This window comes from Malaclemys terrapin, chromosome 4 (genome assembly GCF_027887155.1).
Source record: "Malaclemys terrapin pileata isolate rMalTer1 chromosome 4, rMalTer1.hap1, whole genome shotgun sequence".
Classification (NCBI taxonomy): Eukaryota; Metazoa; Chordata; order Testudines; family Emydidae; genus Malaclemys; species Malaclemys terrapin.
Genome location: NC_071508.1, coordinates 120,132,358 through 120,148,834, shown reverse-complemented (window position 1 = coordinate 120,148,834; position 16,477 = coordinate 120,132,358). Strand labels below are relative to the sequence as shown.

Below are 16,477 nucleotides of genomic sequence, written 5' to 3'. Positions count from 1 at the left end.
TCTGTACTGTGCCTTGTCTCCCCTGCCTAGAGAGCTGAAAGCCTGATGTTGCGCCTGAGCCTGTTACTGCTTAGTTGGTGGGATTTTTCTAGATTCCTGCTTTTGAATGGTTCTTGTGAGTGAGACACATTTTATTGATCAACCTTGCCTGAATTCTGACTCTGCTGTTACATCACAACCCCACTTGGTCATAGCAAAAAAAGTTCTGAATGACTTCAAGATAGAAGGCAAATTTACATCTGTCATGTTTCACTGCTGAGTCTTGATGCCACACTCATTAACATCATGGTGTCTGAAAACAAATTACATCAGAATTAAATCAGTCTCCAGGTAAAGGACTATATTACAGGGCCCATTCTGTATGTCAGAAAATTGACCAGGTAGCAAGAGGTAAAACAGAAATACTATCCCGAGGTAGCAATTGTGTATTGCAGTGTGTTGGGAGCCTTGCAGCACTAAAAATGCAATCCTTGGAAGTAAAATGTTGCTTAGCAGCAATATATTGTTAAAGCCGAGATATGGTGGGGAAGGGCTGAGGTTTTGATAATTAATCATTGATTAAACATGGCTAGTAGAGGAATTTCACTCTTTTTTTAATGTTTGGACATAATGGTTGTTAAACACTTCCATTTTTTTTCAGATAACCTTTTTGTGAACAAGCAGAATGGATACTACTACCACTCTCAGACTAGCTTGGATAGAGCTCCACATGACTACAATGGCAGAATTCGCAATGGGAGTGTCTATAGCGCACACAGCACTAACTCTTTGAATAACCCACAGCACTATTTGCAGCCATCTCCCATGTCCTCTAACCCAAGCATTACTGGAAGCGATGTCCTGAGACCTGATTATGTTCCGTCGCATCGACATAGTGCGCTAATACCACCTTCTTATCGGCCTACACCAGATTATGAAACTGTAATGAGACAGCTTAACAGAGGAATGATACACACAGATAGGCAGAGTCATTCTATGAGAAATCTTAACATCAGCAATTCATATGCTTACAGTAGGCCTGATGCTCTGGTCTATAGCCAGCCTGAAATCCGAGAACATGCTCACTTCACCTCCCCCCAATCTAATCACTATCCTTTTAACCTGAGTTACAGTTTTCATAGCCAGTCTCCCTACCCATATCCTGCTGAACGGCGTCCAGTTGTTGGAGCAGTTAGTGTCCCTGAGCTGACAAATGTGCAGCTTCAGGCTCAGGAGTATCCAGCACCAAACATCATGAAGACCCAGGTCTATCGACCTCCTCCCCCTTACCCATACCCAAGACCTGCAAACAGTACCCCAGACCTGTCCCGACATCTTTACATTAGCAGCAGCAATCCAGATCTCATCACGCGGCGAGTCCACCATTCAGTTCAGACGTTTCAGGAAGACAGCCTGCCTGTTGCACATTCCCTTCAGGAAGTGAGTGAGCCCTTAACATCAGCACGGCATGCTCAGCTACAGAAAAGGAACAGTATTGAAATAGCTGGACTTACCCACAACTTTGAAGGCATAAGAATTAAAGAGCGGACCATGTCAGCTTCTGCTGCAGATGTGGCTCTTCCAAGGGTCATGTTGGCAGGGTCACAGCCCTGCATTTTCATAGAGAGAACAAAGCAAGAAGAAAATAAGGAGCAAGAAGAAAGTTTGAACTGTGATCATAAGAAGTCTCTTTCAGATGCCACTATGCTGATTCACAGCAGCGAGGAAGAGGAAGAATTTGAAGAAGAAAACAAAGCTAGTACAACTCTGACTCCTCTCACTGATGATCAAACCCAGCTTTCTGCTATTATGGGTGGCTATCCTCAGGAATCCTTACTAAGTTACCCCTACAGTTCTGTTGCTTCACCTCCTGGCCCTTTGCATATCCTTGAGCCTAAGTTACATATTTCGGAGACGGAAAAGAGGATAAAAGATGTGAGCCCAGTACACTTAATGGCTGAAACCCAGGTGCAGAGAAGAGGTGAAGGATTGCTGACTCCGTCTATGTCAGAATCTGACCTTACTACTTCAGGAAGGTACAGAGTGAGAAAGGATTCTCTAAAGAAGAGACCCGTCTCTGATCTTCTGTCAGGGAAGAAGAATATAGTGGAAGGTCTTCCCCCTTTAGGAGTAAGTGGATATTATTTCTCTCTCTTCTCGTGGCTCCTGATAATAGATCTGATACCAATCATTGGTGTTTTTTAAAAAGTTTTTTCAATATCTTTGAAGCATAGCAATTAAATGCAGTAACCTTCCTCTCCATTGCCCTCTCTCGCGCTCTGTTTCCTGCTTTCTCTCCTTATTTGTCTGTCCCTTCTCTCCCCTATTTTGTCTCTCTTTTCCCCCCCCCCCCAGTCTGTTCAGACAGTCTTCCTACCCCACCCCCTATTCAATCTGTAGCTAGGGGGGACTGGCTCTGAGACCTCCTCAGCCTCATATAACCCATGCATGAGTCATTCAGGGTGGCTTTTAATAGGCCATGGTTCCTAGAGCCTCCCCTTTCCCCCCCCCATTCACAGGCAACTGAAGCAGGCGCAGCTACATCCACTTCTCTAGCAGTTTTGTGACCGACATTAGACCTATTCCCATAATTTGAGCATTGGACTTAACTGAATGTTCACTTGTCTTCTGACACACTTCCCACTCCCTCTCCTCCTAATGTGATGTCACTAAGCACCTCCCTGCTTTGTGTTCACTCCTTGGTTTTTCCCTTTTCCAGGCACTCCCTCCCTTCCTCTCTAACCTTTTAACCATTCTTTCATCCCTAAAAACTTAGTCCCTCCTTGCCATTCCCCTCCCTCCCACAAACACAAACTGACACTCCTGCCCACAAAACCTCCTACAAGATGTGTGCAGAATCACACAATGTAATTCATGATCTTCTTTGTTTTTAGTCTGTTTAGTTTGCAAGTTCTTAGGGCAGGAACTATAAGTCCATGCGTTTGTACAGTGCCTCGCTCATTGTGGGTGCTACTGTAATAAAAACAAAATAATATTTTTTCTTCCTTTTAGCCGCTAGCTTTTTTTTTCCTGTTTCCCTACTTTTAGTTTGCTTTTTTTTTTCTTTAAATTGATTGTACTACATTAACGTCTTCCCCAGGGTCACTACCAGCAGCTGCCAAGTAGCTTTTTATACAGGGAAGAGCAGCAATCAGAAACTGACTGGCATACTAGTTTTACTGCTTTAGCAGCTGCTACAGCTGACTTTGCAGAAACTAAATACTGTAGGCTTAGTCTATTTATCTAGGCACTTATATAGCCCTCATCATTGTCCCTCCGAATCCAGCTTTCTAGCATGGAGCTGGATGCAGAAAGAGACCTAGTAGAATTGCACAACCATAGTCAATTACCTTTTAAGAACTTTATAATTATATATAATTTCTGTGTCTCTTCCCCCTCTGTTACACTAACATCCAGTAAAACTAATGAGGTTCTTCTGTTGATAGGTTTATATTCAGAGGTAGCTTGAACTCTCACCTTGTGTCATGGGTCCAGATCCTCTAAGGATTTTAGGCACCTAAGTCGTAATTATTGCAATGTGACCTTTAAATATCTTTAAGGTTTGGGTCTTGCTCTTTACATGGTATATATTTTTGAGACATTTGTGAATCTACCCTGCTTTTTCCTTCGACTGTGTTTGTAATTAGTTTGCTTTCAGAGAGAGAGAGAGAGAGAGAGAGAGAGACTCACTTTAGTTTTAAACTGAGATGTTCTTTACTCATTGGAAATGTTCAATAGAATACTGTCTTATTCAGCAAGTAACATTGTTTAGTTATTTTAAAATATAGCTAGAACAAGGTGGGTGAGGTAATATCTTTTATTGGACCAACTTCTGTGGAGCTCGAAAGCTTGTCTTTCACCAACAGAAGTTGGTCCAGGAAAAGATAGTACCTTACCCACTTCATCTCTCTCTCATCCTGAGACCAACGTGGCTACAACAACCCTGCAAACAATATAGATAAAACCTAATTCCTTTCAGTACTTAATGCTGAGATTTATATCCTGATAAGACTGATAGAGGCATTCTTTCCATGACGTCTTTTGCTCCCACTGTGGTCCTTTGTTATTGGGTTTCCATTCATTCATTCTTTCACATAGTCCCATCTCTTAGCTTTGGCATTTAGCAGTGTTTTCGTTTCTGTTACTGCCTGTTAGCTCTTGGATATATTGATTTTTTTTTTTTTTTTTACTCTCACACCACATGTGTCCATGTTGTGTTTCAGGTTTTTTCACTGTGATAAATTCTTTAGGTCTATTATTTTTGTTAGCAGCCAAACTTATAAACTGTAGGATTGAGACGTTTGCTTTCTCTAGTATATAAGTGTTTAAAAGATCATGGTGGAATGGTTCTTAACACAAAAATTCCCCTGAATTTGTACTAATATTTTCCTCTAACAGTAAGTGATTACTGCAAAATTAAAGATTCAGGCCCTGATTTTCCAAAGGCCTTTAACTCTGCCTCTAAGTCTCGACCACATTTTTGCATCTGAAATTTGTTGTAGGCCCACTTTTTTTACTGGTTTGACATTTAAGAACCCTCCCCCCACCCCATCTGCAGTCTAATGCTTATGCATCTAAGTGCTATAAAATGCACCCATAAAATTGTGCTCTCTGAGGCCGCTTCTGAAAACTGGGCGTATAAACTATATAGTGTGATGCACATAATCATTTAGATGTGTGATATCCCTTTGTGGTATTTTTTTCTGTCTTATTCGTACTATTAAAGATTTTAATTCTATTGAGGACTGTAAACTGCCCAGAATTGCCCTTGCACTGTGACCTAGCCTTGGAGAGAACAATATTTGTCATTCTTGTGGCGTTTCAGAAACTTGTATCTGGAATGAAGTCCGACTGGTGTCCTGTCCTAGGAAAGAATGTGGCTTTACCACTGCAATCTCTTAGACAGTGGTTAGCAAAGAGATACGGCTGTGCATTGTCTTCTGTTTGCAAAAAAGGTGTCAGAGGAGTCCCTCTTATTAAGCTGAACCCCTATGAAGACCACGCTATAATCTGTTTTGTGGATATTACAATTTTTAAATTTTTTTCTGCAGGGTATGAAAAAGAATAGAACTGATGCAAAAAAAATAGGGCCTCTGAAGCTAGCTGCCCTAAATGGACTAACCTTGTCTCGCATGCCTTTGCCAGATGAGGGTAAAGAAGAGCCTACGAGAGCAACAAATGATGAACGGGTATGTTAAAGTTTTCTAGAGTGTTTGGTTTCTCTTAGCCAGGCAATCTTAAAAATGAACTGTATCATCATTGTGTTTTGTGCTAATTACTAGAACATCTCACCCTCAGAATAATTCAGACATAGAAGGTGGCAGCAAATTGGTGAAAGAGACTTCTAATTATTGGTTAGTTGTTGGGAAAAGTGCCTGATGAGACTAAGGATGAAAGGAGGGAGGGATGGCTCAGTGGTTTGAGCATTGGCCTGCTAAACCCAGTGTTGTGAGTTCAATCCTTGAGGGGGCCACTTAGGGATGGGGAAATATCAGTACTTGGTCCTGCTAGTGAAGGCAGGGGGCTGGACTCTGACTTTTTGGGATCCCTTCCAGTTCTATGAGATAGGTATATCTCCATCTATTATATATAAGATTCACCTGTTATCCAGCTTCTGGGCACGTGGGCAGTAGTTAAAATAGTATCCAGAATTTTTTAAATTAGAAACTTTCCCTCTGTTTCCCACTGAGTTGTATTCCTGTCTAGAGTGTATGCTGTTCATGGTAGGGGCTGTGACTTTCTGTGTGACTTGTACTATTGGTGCTTACTTGTTAATTTTTTATTATTTATTATCCTAGTTAGAATTTGCTCCAGGGTTCAGGTCTTTGCAGGTGACATTGATATTTCTCCTCAGGAAAAACCCTGAAAAAAAAAGATGGATCTTAAACAATGCCCTGAAGATCAACACATATATACTGTCTCAAACCTGTGAGGGAAGCAGGCTCCAAAGCTGAGGGTCATCCAGCTGAGAAAGCTGGGATCAAGGCAGTTTAAAGCTGGGATGTGCAGCATAAGCAAGAGCGCTCTGGCTAATCTAAGTGTCATGAGAGGATATGGGATGAAAATAGGCAGAACCCAAACTATATAGGACTCTATAGAGCAATATTATCACCCTGAATTATACCCAGGAGCATAGCCAGTGCAGTCCTTGGAGAAGTAGTGTAAAGTGCATCCTTCAGCCAACACTTAAGTACCTGATTCTGTGCATAACATAGCACGCTCAACTTCATCTCCACTTTAACTCAATTCACTGAGAAGGTCACTGAGCACCTTGCAGGACTGAACCCTCAATGAGAAACCACATTCTGCACCAACTACAAACTTCCAAATGGCTTCCAAAGGGTAATCCAGTGTCAAGCTCACAGAAGTAATTCATTCTGGAGATCTCAAAGGTTTGGATAACTGAGTAAGGTCCACACACTGGAGAGAGGTGTTGTAATTTTCTGGACAAATGTAGCTAGAAGATGGCATTTTTAGCCATAGGTGCACCATAGGAGTCTAGGAGATGCTGGGGACCTAAAATAACACCACATTGTCAATGAAGTTAGCAAACCGACACAGCCATTAATGGCTTGAGCTTCAGTGAGCACACTTTATCCACACCCCAGTTTTTTCCAAGCACTTGGGGAAAACGGGGAATCTGCACTGATAGGATAGATGAAAAGGAGTCAGAGATGTGTGTCCTCTGCATCCACATCCCTGCAGTGTCTTTCCCAGCAGCCCTGTCTGCAGTGCATGTTGAATAGGAGGGTGACAAAATAGAACCTTGCAGACCTCTGCACAGTAGAACCACTAGGGCAGAGGCGCAATTGCCTAGTACCACCCACAGGAATCTATTAGAGGAAAGAATCGAGTCATTCTTGAAGTAAATAGTGAAAGCTTTTAAAAGCAGATATTGCCGCTGTTATAACACTGAGCACTGTTGTGCGTGATGCTGTACAAACAAGAAGTTTACCATTTAAATAGGGCACAGACAAAACAATTCGGACGTATGTAATAGAAGAAAATCCAGTCTGAGGACTGCAAATATTTGTAGAGGACCAAGAAGTTCATTCAACATATACTTCTGAAGCTCAGATTCATGCTACTGTGCCCTTGTAGTCAATTTCATAGTAGGAACTTGACCAAGAAGAAAGTCAGAAACTTCCCTGTGAGTGTGCCGATGTATGAATTGTTATGGAGATTTTACACCTTTCTCTGTACCATCTGGTAACGGCAGATGAGGATACCAGACTAGATGGTTGATTTGTCTCATACTGTGTGGCTGTTCTGATGTTACTGTGATAGTCTGGTGCACGACACACACACACACACACACACACACACACACACACACACACACACACACACACACACACACACACACACACACACACACACACACACACACACACACTTCTCTAGCTTAAATCTTCCCTTTTTTTTTTTTTTTTTTTAAGTAAACAGTTGCTGAAATTCCAAACGTGTCTTCTGATTAGAAAGTATTTTGGTTTTGAAAAAAAAATGTTTTTCAGCAGGTCTTGTTAAATAAAAATAAAACAATTAATGAAACATAAATGAAAAACAATACAGAAAATAATTAAAAATAAAACAGAATTATTATGGTAGGAGGAATTTGTGCTTATACCTCATCTGCAGCAGGAGTTTGTAGGAAGGATTTGCTGCCATCTTCAACATTTATCATCTGCAGGCTGATAAAACTGAGAGAGTATTTGCAGAGTATGCTGAATTTATTCATTTAACAAAACACTTTGTTGTTCAGGTGGCTCTCCAGATTCAAAACAAAGCTGACCAGATAATAGAGTTGGAAGATACCTCTCAAATTAGCTACTGCAACCTGCTACATCAAGCAGGAAGGACTGTACACATCCCCGTCCAAACTTATCTATCCTTGCCTCAAATACCTGTAGAGACTCTGTCCTAACTACCTTGTTTGGCAAAATGTTCCCATGTCTGATTGGATTATCTCTATAGAAATCAAGGAATAATTTTTGAATGTTATTTACTATTTCCATCTCCTAGTGCCATATCCTTACATTCTTCATCCATCTTCACTTAGACAAAACTCCCATTAACGTAAATTAGTTTAATCTGAGTAAAGACCCCAATATTTGGCCACTCCTGAATTATTGTGATTGTAAAAATAGTGATAGCTGGAAAGGGCTTTTAAAAATTAAGTGAGAGAAATTTGTGCTCTTTTTTTTTTTTAATTAAATTCTTTTCATTGCAATGTTAAGAGTAAAATTGAGTTGGGCTGTGGCATTATATGATCATCTTATTCTATCTTTTAGTGTAAAATTCTAGAACAACGGCTGGAACAGGGAATGGTGTTTACCGAGTATGAGCAGATTCAAAAGAAAAGGCTCCTAGATGGAGAGTGCTCAATAGCTCGGCTCCCTGAAAATGCAGAGAGAAACAGGTTCCAGGATGTCCTTCCCTATGATGATGCCAGAGTGGAGCTGGTCCCAACCAAAGAAAACAACACTGGCTATATCAATGCATCCCATATTAAGGTAAGATTAATACTGATGAAGAACATTTTACAGAATGATTCTTGCAGCTAGTATCAAAAGCCTCTTTATTATTCGGTTAAAATCATTCTGAATAGCCCAACAGTGTTGCCAGGGTAGTTGACTTGCTGGATTGGCTGACTGAGCACACTGACCTCTGCACTTTGAAATGTCAGGGCACCGGGGGCTATGAGGAGGGTCTTGGTGATGAAGACCTGAGTTGGTGGTGCTAGCTTCAGAGCAGCACGACACTGCTGGGAGATACTTTTCTTTCTCTTAACTGTGCAGGGGATTGCAACTGTTGCACTAAGGGAAGTGTTAGGACTGAAGTTGAAAAACTGATGACTGATAAATGAGTAGGAGTACTTGTGGCACCTTAGAGACTAACAAATTTATTAGAGCATAAGCTTTCGTGAGCTACAGCCACAAATCTGACATCAGGAATCATAATACTCAAAAACCAGTGGGAGAACACTTTAACCTGTCTGGCCATTCAATGACAGACCTGCGGGTGGCTATCTTACAACAGAAAAACTTCAAAAACAGACTCCAACGAGAGACTGCTGAGCTGGAATTGATATGCAAACTAGATACAATCAACTCAGGATTGAATAAGGATTGGGAATGGCTGAGTCATTACAAACATTGAATCTATCTCCCCTTGTAAGTATTCTCACACTTCTTATCAAACTGTCTGTACTGGGCTAGCTTGATTATCACTTCAAACGTTTTTTTTTCTCTTACTTAATTGGCCTCTCAGAGTTGGTAAGACAACTCCCACCTGTTCATACTCTCTGTATGTCTGTATATATATCTCCTCAATATATGTTCCACTCTATATGCATCCGAAGAAGTGAGCTGTAGTCCACGAAAGCTTATGCTCTAATAAATTTGTTAGTCTCTAAGGTGCCACAAGTACTCCTGTTCTTTTTGCGGATACAGACTAACACGGCTGCTACTCTGAAACGTGATAAATGAGTGCGGGTAAATGCCCAGTCAGTCCCTCTTTCCCTTTTCATGCTGGCCTAATATTCACTATTTTGAGGAAGAGAGATTTTCCTTAGGTCTTATCTACGTGAAGATGTAGTGTGCAGCAAGCTGGGGTGTAAAACTACAGCACTGTAGCCTGCCACACACTAAGCAACTGTGTGGACTCTGTTACTGCGCACTAAAAGTTCTGTAGTGCGCTTTGACGTACCGCTGTTTGAAACAGCAGAACATCACAGCACACAATGGAACCTTTAGAGCACAGTAACAGGGTCCACACAGCCACTTAGTGAGTGGCAGACTAGAGGACTGTACATTCAAACCCTGCCTAGCCACACATTAAGTCTCGGTGTAGACAAGCCCTTAGGCCTTAAGAGAGACTCCATGATCACATATCTGAGGCATCTGCCATATACTGTTCATTCAGTTGCTTTCTCTTTTTTCTTTGTCATACATTAATAGAAGGTAAATCAATGCTTTGGGGATATAAAAAGCTGGACAATAATCCTTAAAGCACACTGGGGTCCTTTGAGATCAAAGCTGGTATATATGTGTCAGGTATTGTAATTGCCCAGTCTGACTCCATTCGCAGCAGAGACAGACATACACCCAACCTAAAGAACTGAAATTTAAGGGCCCTATTGTTCCCTCTCCTTCTGTGGATCTGGCCTGGGAGTACAGAAGGTGGGAATGCTAGCTTCATGCTGGAACTTTCCTGGCTGGGCACAGGGAGTAGATGGAGCCAGGTGGGAAACTGCTCTTCACGGTATAACCCCTTTCCCCTGGCCCCAGCCTCTTTCCTTAAAGATTATAAGGAACCTCTTGCAAGGTGAACTTCATAGAATTTCCAGGGCCCTTTGCCCTTTTCCAGTGGGTGTTTCCACAGGGAGGGGGTTATAGTCTTAAATGATTTGATGCTTCTAAAGAGAGTTAAGATCTCCTTAAAATAAATAAATTAATGGAGATATCCTCTGTCCTAGAACTAGACAGGACCTTGAAAGGTCATCGATTCCAGCCCCTTGCCTTCACTAACAGGACCAAGTACTGATTTTTTCCCCAGATCCCTAAGTGGCCCCCTCAAGGATTGAACTCCCAACCCTGGGTTTAGCAGGCCAATGCTCAAACCACTGAGCTATCCCTCCCTTCTTATCTGTAGGCAGCTCTAAACAAGGTTATATGTTGTTGGTTTTTTTTGTTTGGTTTGTTTTTTTTATGGCCTTTTGCTGCCTGGCATAGTATTGAACAGTTTTCATACTCGATAACAAGCTATAAGTCAGCATTTTGAATTTCCTGAATCAAAATTGGGAGGAAAAACATATTGACTAGTGTAGACTCCTTTTAACACTGTAATAATGGCATTGAAATGGCTAGAAAATGTCTTTAAAGCCTAATTTGTCTGACTGCACAGAATTCACCCAATATGAAAGAATGTTGATGTAGCCTCAGTTGTCCAGTATGGTTGGTTTTAAAATACTGTATCTCTAGTTGTTTTTCTCCTCTAAATGTTCATTTAACCTTTTTTAAAGGACTATATAAATGATGACTTCAACACGACAGGGTGCAAATACTAGGTGGAGTCAGATTTATATGTTTTACAAATGGCCTCATTTGATTCCCAAATGTCACTTCCAACTCCAAACTTTAAAGTCACTCATTTTGCAAACAACTTTCTTGGTAACCAGTAATTTAACATTCTCTTTTGGCATTTTTTACAGGTCTCTGTCAGTGGCATTGAGTGGGACTATATTGCTACACAGGGCCCTTTGCAGAATACATGTCAGGATTTCTGGCAGATGGTGTGGGAACAAGGGATTGCCATTATAGCAATGGTGACAGCAGAAGAGGTGAGTCCTTAGGCCAGGTGTGCTTTGAAATGTTTCTCGATATAGTAATGTTAGTTAGGATCGTAATCTTGTGTGATATTTTTATATTGACAAAAAAATCCTTTTGCCAATATAGTTTTTCATTCAGGGAACTGTTAGAAGTTTTGTCAGTATAAACTGGTCTCCACTCGAGAGATTTGCTGAGATAGCTATACTGGCCAACCATTCTAGCATAGACTCAGCCTTAGAAATGGTTTCCTCATTTACTAAGTCTGAGTCAAAGTTTGTGGAGAAGCCCTTTAGCGGTATATTGTGGGGTAGAAACGTTGGGATTGTTACAGCAAGTTCAATTGTGTATGTGTGTGTTCATGCCTTATGTTTGTAATGCTTTGCTTCCAAGGAGGGTGGGCGAGAAAAGAGCTTCAGGTACTGGCCCCGACTTGGCTCAAGGCACAACACTGTCACCTATGGGAGATTTAAGATTACTACACGATTCCGGACAGACTCTGGCTGCTATGCAACTACCGGCTTGAAGATCAAACACCTTCTCACAGGGCAGGAGAGAACAGTTTGGCATCTGCAGTACACTGACTGGCCAGAGCATGGGTGCCCAGAGGATCCCAAGGGATTTCTATGTAAGTTGTGTTAATCCCCTCCATTAGCCACACCACCTACTATGGTTGTAGAGCATACTGATGTTAAAGGTTTCTTCACACCAGTGATGGATGTTGGATTGCCTTTTTTTGTAGAAATGTATGTCTGTCTGCCTCTAAGCTCATGTACGTAATCATTAAAAACCATATAAATTGAAACATAATTACACTGCAAGCTGTCACTTTAATCGCTCCCCAGCAAAAGAGAGTTAGGCTGTTTCCCCAGGGAAACTCCCAAGTAAATAAATAATCCTTCCTGTTGCTTTGATGGGCTGTTAAAAATGTTTCAGTAAATCAATGTTCGTTGTCACGAATGTGACAGGAATGTTGCGGTTTGTTCTCTGATGTTAGTTACAATGGTAGTGATGTAATATGTGTATTTACGTGTCTTTTTCTTTCCCATTGAAACTGACAGCATACTTGGAGGAGATACAGTCAGTGCGGCGCCATACAAACAGCACAGCAGATCCTAAAAGCTCTAACCCTCCTGTACTGGTGCACTGCAGCGCAGGTGTAGGAAGAACGGGAGTGGTCATATTGTCAGAGATCATGATTGCCTGTTTGGAACACAATGAGGTTATTTTCTTGCCTATGTTTTAAAATAAAAGCTTTGGTATATGTATGTGGAGATTGCTCAGGTCACCCAGATCATAAATATTGTGCTGCCTGATCTATTGAGCACTTATGGTGTGGCCTATGGAAAATCTTTACTGCTGAGGTTGGGAGAACCCTTACCAGCTCCTCACCCCCTTTGGTAATATTGTAAAAGCGTTTGCTAGTGCATCAGGTGTGCATTAACATGTATTTTTCATTCAGGAACCTTGTCCTGCAAGGTGCTGATCAATGCCTGTGTGGTGCAGGGCATCCGCACATCCTGTGGACTTCAGTAGGAGATGAGGGAACCCAGCATCTTGCTAGTTTGGCTTTATGACCCATTTTTACAGATGCATTTTTTCAGTCTAGTCCCTGCACTTCATCAGATTTGCCTGGTTGCTGGGTGTATCTGTATTTATAATACTAGTGTTGTGTAGAAGACAGTGTGACAGTTTCATAAAATATTTAGAGGAGACATTAGCCCTGTCTGGCCATCACCGAAGGTGACCAGCTATAGACTATTGCACTTGTTGCTTTTTTCATTTTTGAATGTGCTCTGAAAGGTGATAGATACTGAAACTAAGATACTCTGTGCTGATGCTACTTAGTATTTACACATGGCAGTGCTTTTCATCTTCAAAGCACTTGCCAAGCATTAAATTATTAAGCCTCATTATGAGGTACGCAAATTAGTATTAAGCCCTTTCTACAGATAAGGAAAATGAGGCCGACAATTTAAGTGACTTGGCCCAGGCCACAGTGGGTTAATTGTCAGAGTTGAGATCTGAGCTTAGGAGTTACTGACTCTGTGCCCTGTGCTTAGATCATGCATCTCTCCTGCCTTGAAAGAACAAACCACAGACTTATTAATCGCCAGTCGTTATAACAGTTAACTTCTTTCTTTTACCAGATGCTGGACATCCCAAGAGTGCTGGACATGCTGAGGCAGCAGAGGATGATGATGGTGCAGACTCTCTGTCAATACACTTTCGTCTATGGAGTTCTTATTCAGTTCCTTAAAAGTTCTAGGCTTATATGACGCCCACCACTTCCTGTGGGACTGAATCATCTCAAGAGTTTATAAAAGGAGAATTGCAGTTGTCCAGACATACTTGCCTTTCGGGTGTTTTCCTCAATAGATAACTCATGCAGAGTTACCTTTTTGGCATGGTGTGGGGATATTAAATGCAAGTCCAAGGTATCAACCTTTGCAAAGCAAGATATTGACTGGACTAACTTCTTTCTGTGTTCAGCTATGTTAGGAAGGTTCTAACATAACACAACTGTGCTCTTGTGAAGTACCTGCCCACTTTCTTGATATTGTGTTACTCTGGGTAAATTAACTGTCAACTTTACCAAAAGTACACTAGGCAATTTTGGAAATAACCTATGGTTTTTTAAGTCTAAATTGCTTTTTTAAAAACAGAGCATTAGCTCTAAGTATGGAAAAAATATCTGTAGAGTTGCATAGCGAGGGGCATGACTGCCCCATTGGAATGCCAAGGTCTTAAGTAGTCTCACTCTACTTTCCATTTTGTATTTAAAACAATGCTAATATATTTTTTAAAATAGACTTGGTTTCTTCTGGTTCATTTAGCAGAACCAGCAGCTGCTAGAAACCTAAAAACATCAGGACAGTTATTTTTCTATTCAGCAAATTTAATTTTTTTAGTCTTCAAAGAGATATACATTTGTAAACAGCACAAGTTTTCAGAGAAGAGCAGAAACGAAGACACTCAAATTAACTTTTCAGGATATGTACAAAAGTGAAAAGTACAAGAGGAAACTGTTGGTACCTGTAGAGTTCCAGGTAGTAGAATCAGCAAGAGAAAAGTCTTGTTACCTGCAGAGTGCTAGGTAATAAAATAGGCAAGTAGAAGGCATTGTTGCCTACATATTTCTAGGTGACATAAATGGTAAGAGAGAGGCACAGTTACCTACAGAGTTATAGGTAATAATCAGCAAGGGGAAGAGGTTATTGTCAATGGTTTTAGGTAAAAGTAAATGAACAAGAGAAGGTCAGTTACCTACAGGGTTCTAGGTAACAAAATGGACAAGAGGAGGTATATATTCAGTATTATTCATATATTTAGAGGACAGTTTGATTTTACTGGTTGAAATCGAAGTGGATGCAAATGATGTTTTAAGCACTTTTTTTTTTTTTGCTCTCTTATTTATATAGCTAAGCATATAAACTGTAACCATATATCATTTAATAGATTAAAGTACCATTACTAACCTAACTGTTAATTTAGGAAGAGCCTTTGGAAATGATGAAGTGAGAGATAATAGAACTTAAAAGTAGGAAGTTGCATAGTGGTGAATGGGGACTGAGTATGTGCAAATGATGGTGCAAATGTGACGGCTGTGATTTTTGGTTGCACATGGTTAGTGCAAAGACTTCAGTATTAATTTTTACTCTCTCTAGCAAGAAAAGCTTAAAAACATCTTAATTTACAGTAGAATTCCTGAGCTTATTTTGTTAATCAGCTGAAAGGTTTTCGTTAGCCTTGTATGGTATTGTTGAGTTAAGGGTGTTTGATATACAGGAGGCCATCTGAGAATGATAGCAACACTCAGAAATGATAACTGATGATGATGGAGATGTGGGTATTTGCTCAAAAGAAGGCAGCATGGTCACTGGATGGGGCATGAAACTGGAAGTCAAGAGACCTGAGGGTCTGTTCCCTCTTCTGCCACTAACTCACTGTGTGACCTAAGTCAGATCACTTCACCTCTCTGTGCCTCTATTTGTAAAACAGGGGTAATAATGTTTCCCCACCATTGTAAAGGCTTTGAGATTTAGAGACAAACAGCTCGATTCAAGAGCTATCTCTGTTGTTTGTAGATGTCTAGTGGTCAATTGACTCCCTAAATCTTTGGAGGATCAGTCAGTGAACAAACAGACAAACATATTGAACCTCCCACAGAGATCCCTGCTCCACGGAATGGGATTAGCATTTATTTGTTAGTCATTTTTATGACTGTCAGGATGGTGCGATTTACTTCTGATTAGCTGTGAGGAAGCTTTAAGCCCTAGTGTAAGAGACTAAAAGCTCCTTTCACAAGAAAAAATGATGTGCAATTTTTAATTAAAGGATAATAAAGGGTTGCTTCAGTTTCCTCTGTAATGATCTGCTCCCAAAATGATAGACAAGGTCCAAATGACAGTGTTAAAATATCACTCCCCCCAAAATTATACATCTCTACCCCGATATACACGAATTCGGATATAACGCGGTAAAGCAGTGCTCGGGGGGGGGGGGGGGGGGGCAGGGCTGCGCACTCCGGCAGATCAAAGCAAGTTCAATATAATGCGGTTTCACCTATAACGCGGTAAGATTTTTTTGGCTCCCGAGGACAACGTTATATCGGGGTAGAGGTGTATTACTTTGGGGTAGATTGCGAGAGCCATGTAGTGTTTTTTGGTGCCCTTTCCAATTTATATTGCCCTTAGTAAAAACGAATTTTATGTAGAGTTGCCGTTGCCTTTCTAAGCATTGTTCTGTTATGTTTCATAAAGTGAAGATCTGGTCTGTGCATCCACGCCTTTTCCGAAAACCAGCTTGCTCTTTTCTGAGAACGCTATTGACTGCCTCTGATATACGCTGGACTATGATCTTGCACAATACTTTGCTTGGCACATATAAAAGTGTGATACCACGTCAATTATTACAATCACTGAGAGTTCCTTTCTTTGGTATCTTCACTATAACCCCATTGGTCCACTCAGCTGGCACTTTTTCCCTTTCCCAGACTGATGTAAATAGAGGGGCCAGGATAGATGCTGCTAACTCAGGATTTATCTTGAACAATTCTGCATTCAAGTTATCCTTGCCAAGAGCTTTCCCATTTTTTAAGGATTTGATGGCTTGAATGAACTCTTCCTTAGTTGGAGTGTCTGTGTTGGTATCAAGATCATCTTCTGCCT

The 16,477-nt window shown here is 40.9% G+C and overlaps 1 protein-coding gene across 5 annotated transcripts in view; it reads left to right on the top strand.

Annotated features, from left to right (window-relative positions):
• Positions 1-15,813, top strand: part of PTPN21 (protein tyrosine phosphatase non-receptor type 21) — a 64,063-nt gene extending 48,250 nt beyond the window's left edge. For all 5 annotated transcript variants that reach the window (XM_054026106.1, XM_054026107.1, XM_054026108.1 and 2 more), the window contains 7 exons: positions 641-2,109; positions 5,031-5,168; positions 8,271-8,492; positions 11,192-11,320; positions 11,700-11,934; positions 12,368-12,528; positions 13,457-15,813. In XM_054026106.1, the coding sequence (XP_053882081.1) occupies positions 641-2,109; positions 5,031-5,168; positions 8,271-8,492; positions 11,192-11,320; positions 11,700-11,934; positions 12,368-12,528; positions 13,457-13,585 (2,483 nt within the window). In that variant the 3' untranslated portion in view covers positions 13,586-15,813. The remainder of the gene's footprint in view (positions 1-640; positions 2,110-5,030; positions 5,169-8,270; positions 8,493-11,191; positions 11,321-11,699; positions 11,935-12,367; positions 12,529-13,456) is intronic.
• Positions 15,814-16,477: the final 664 nt, after the last annotated feature.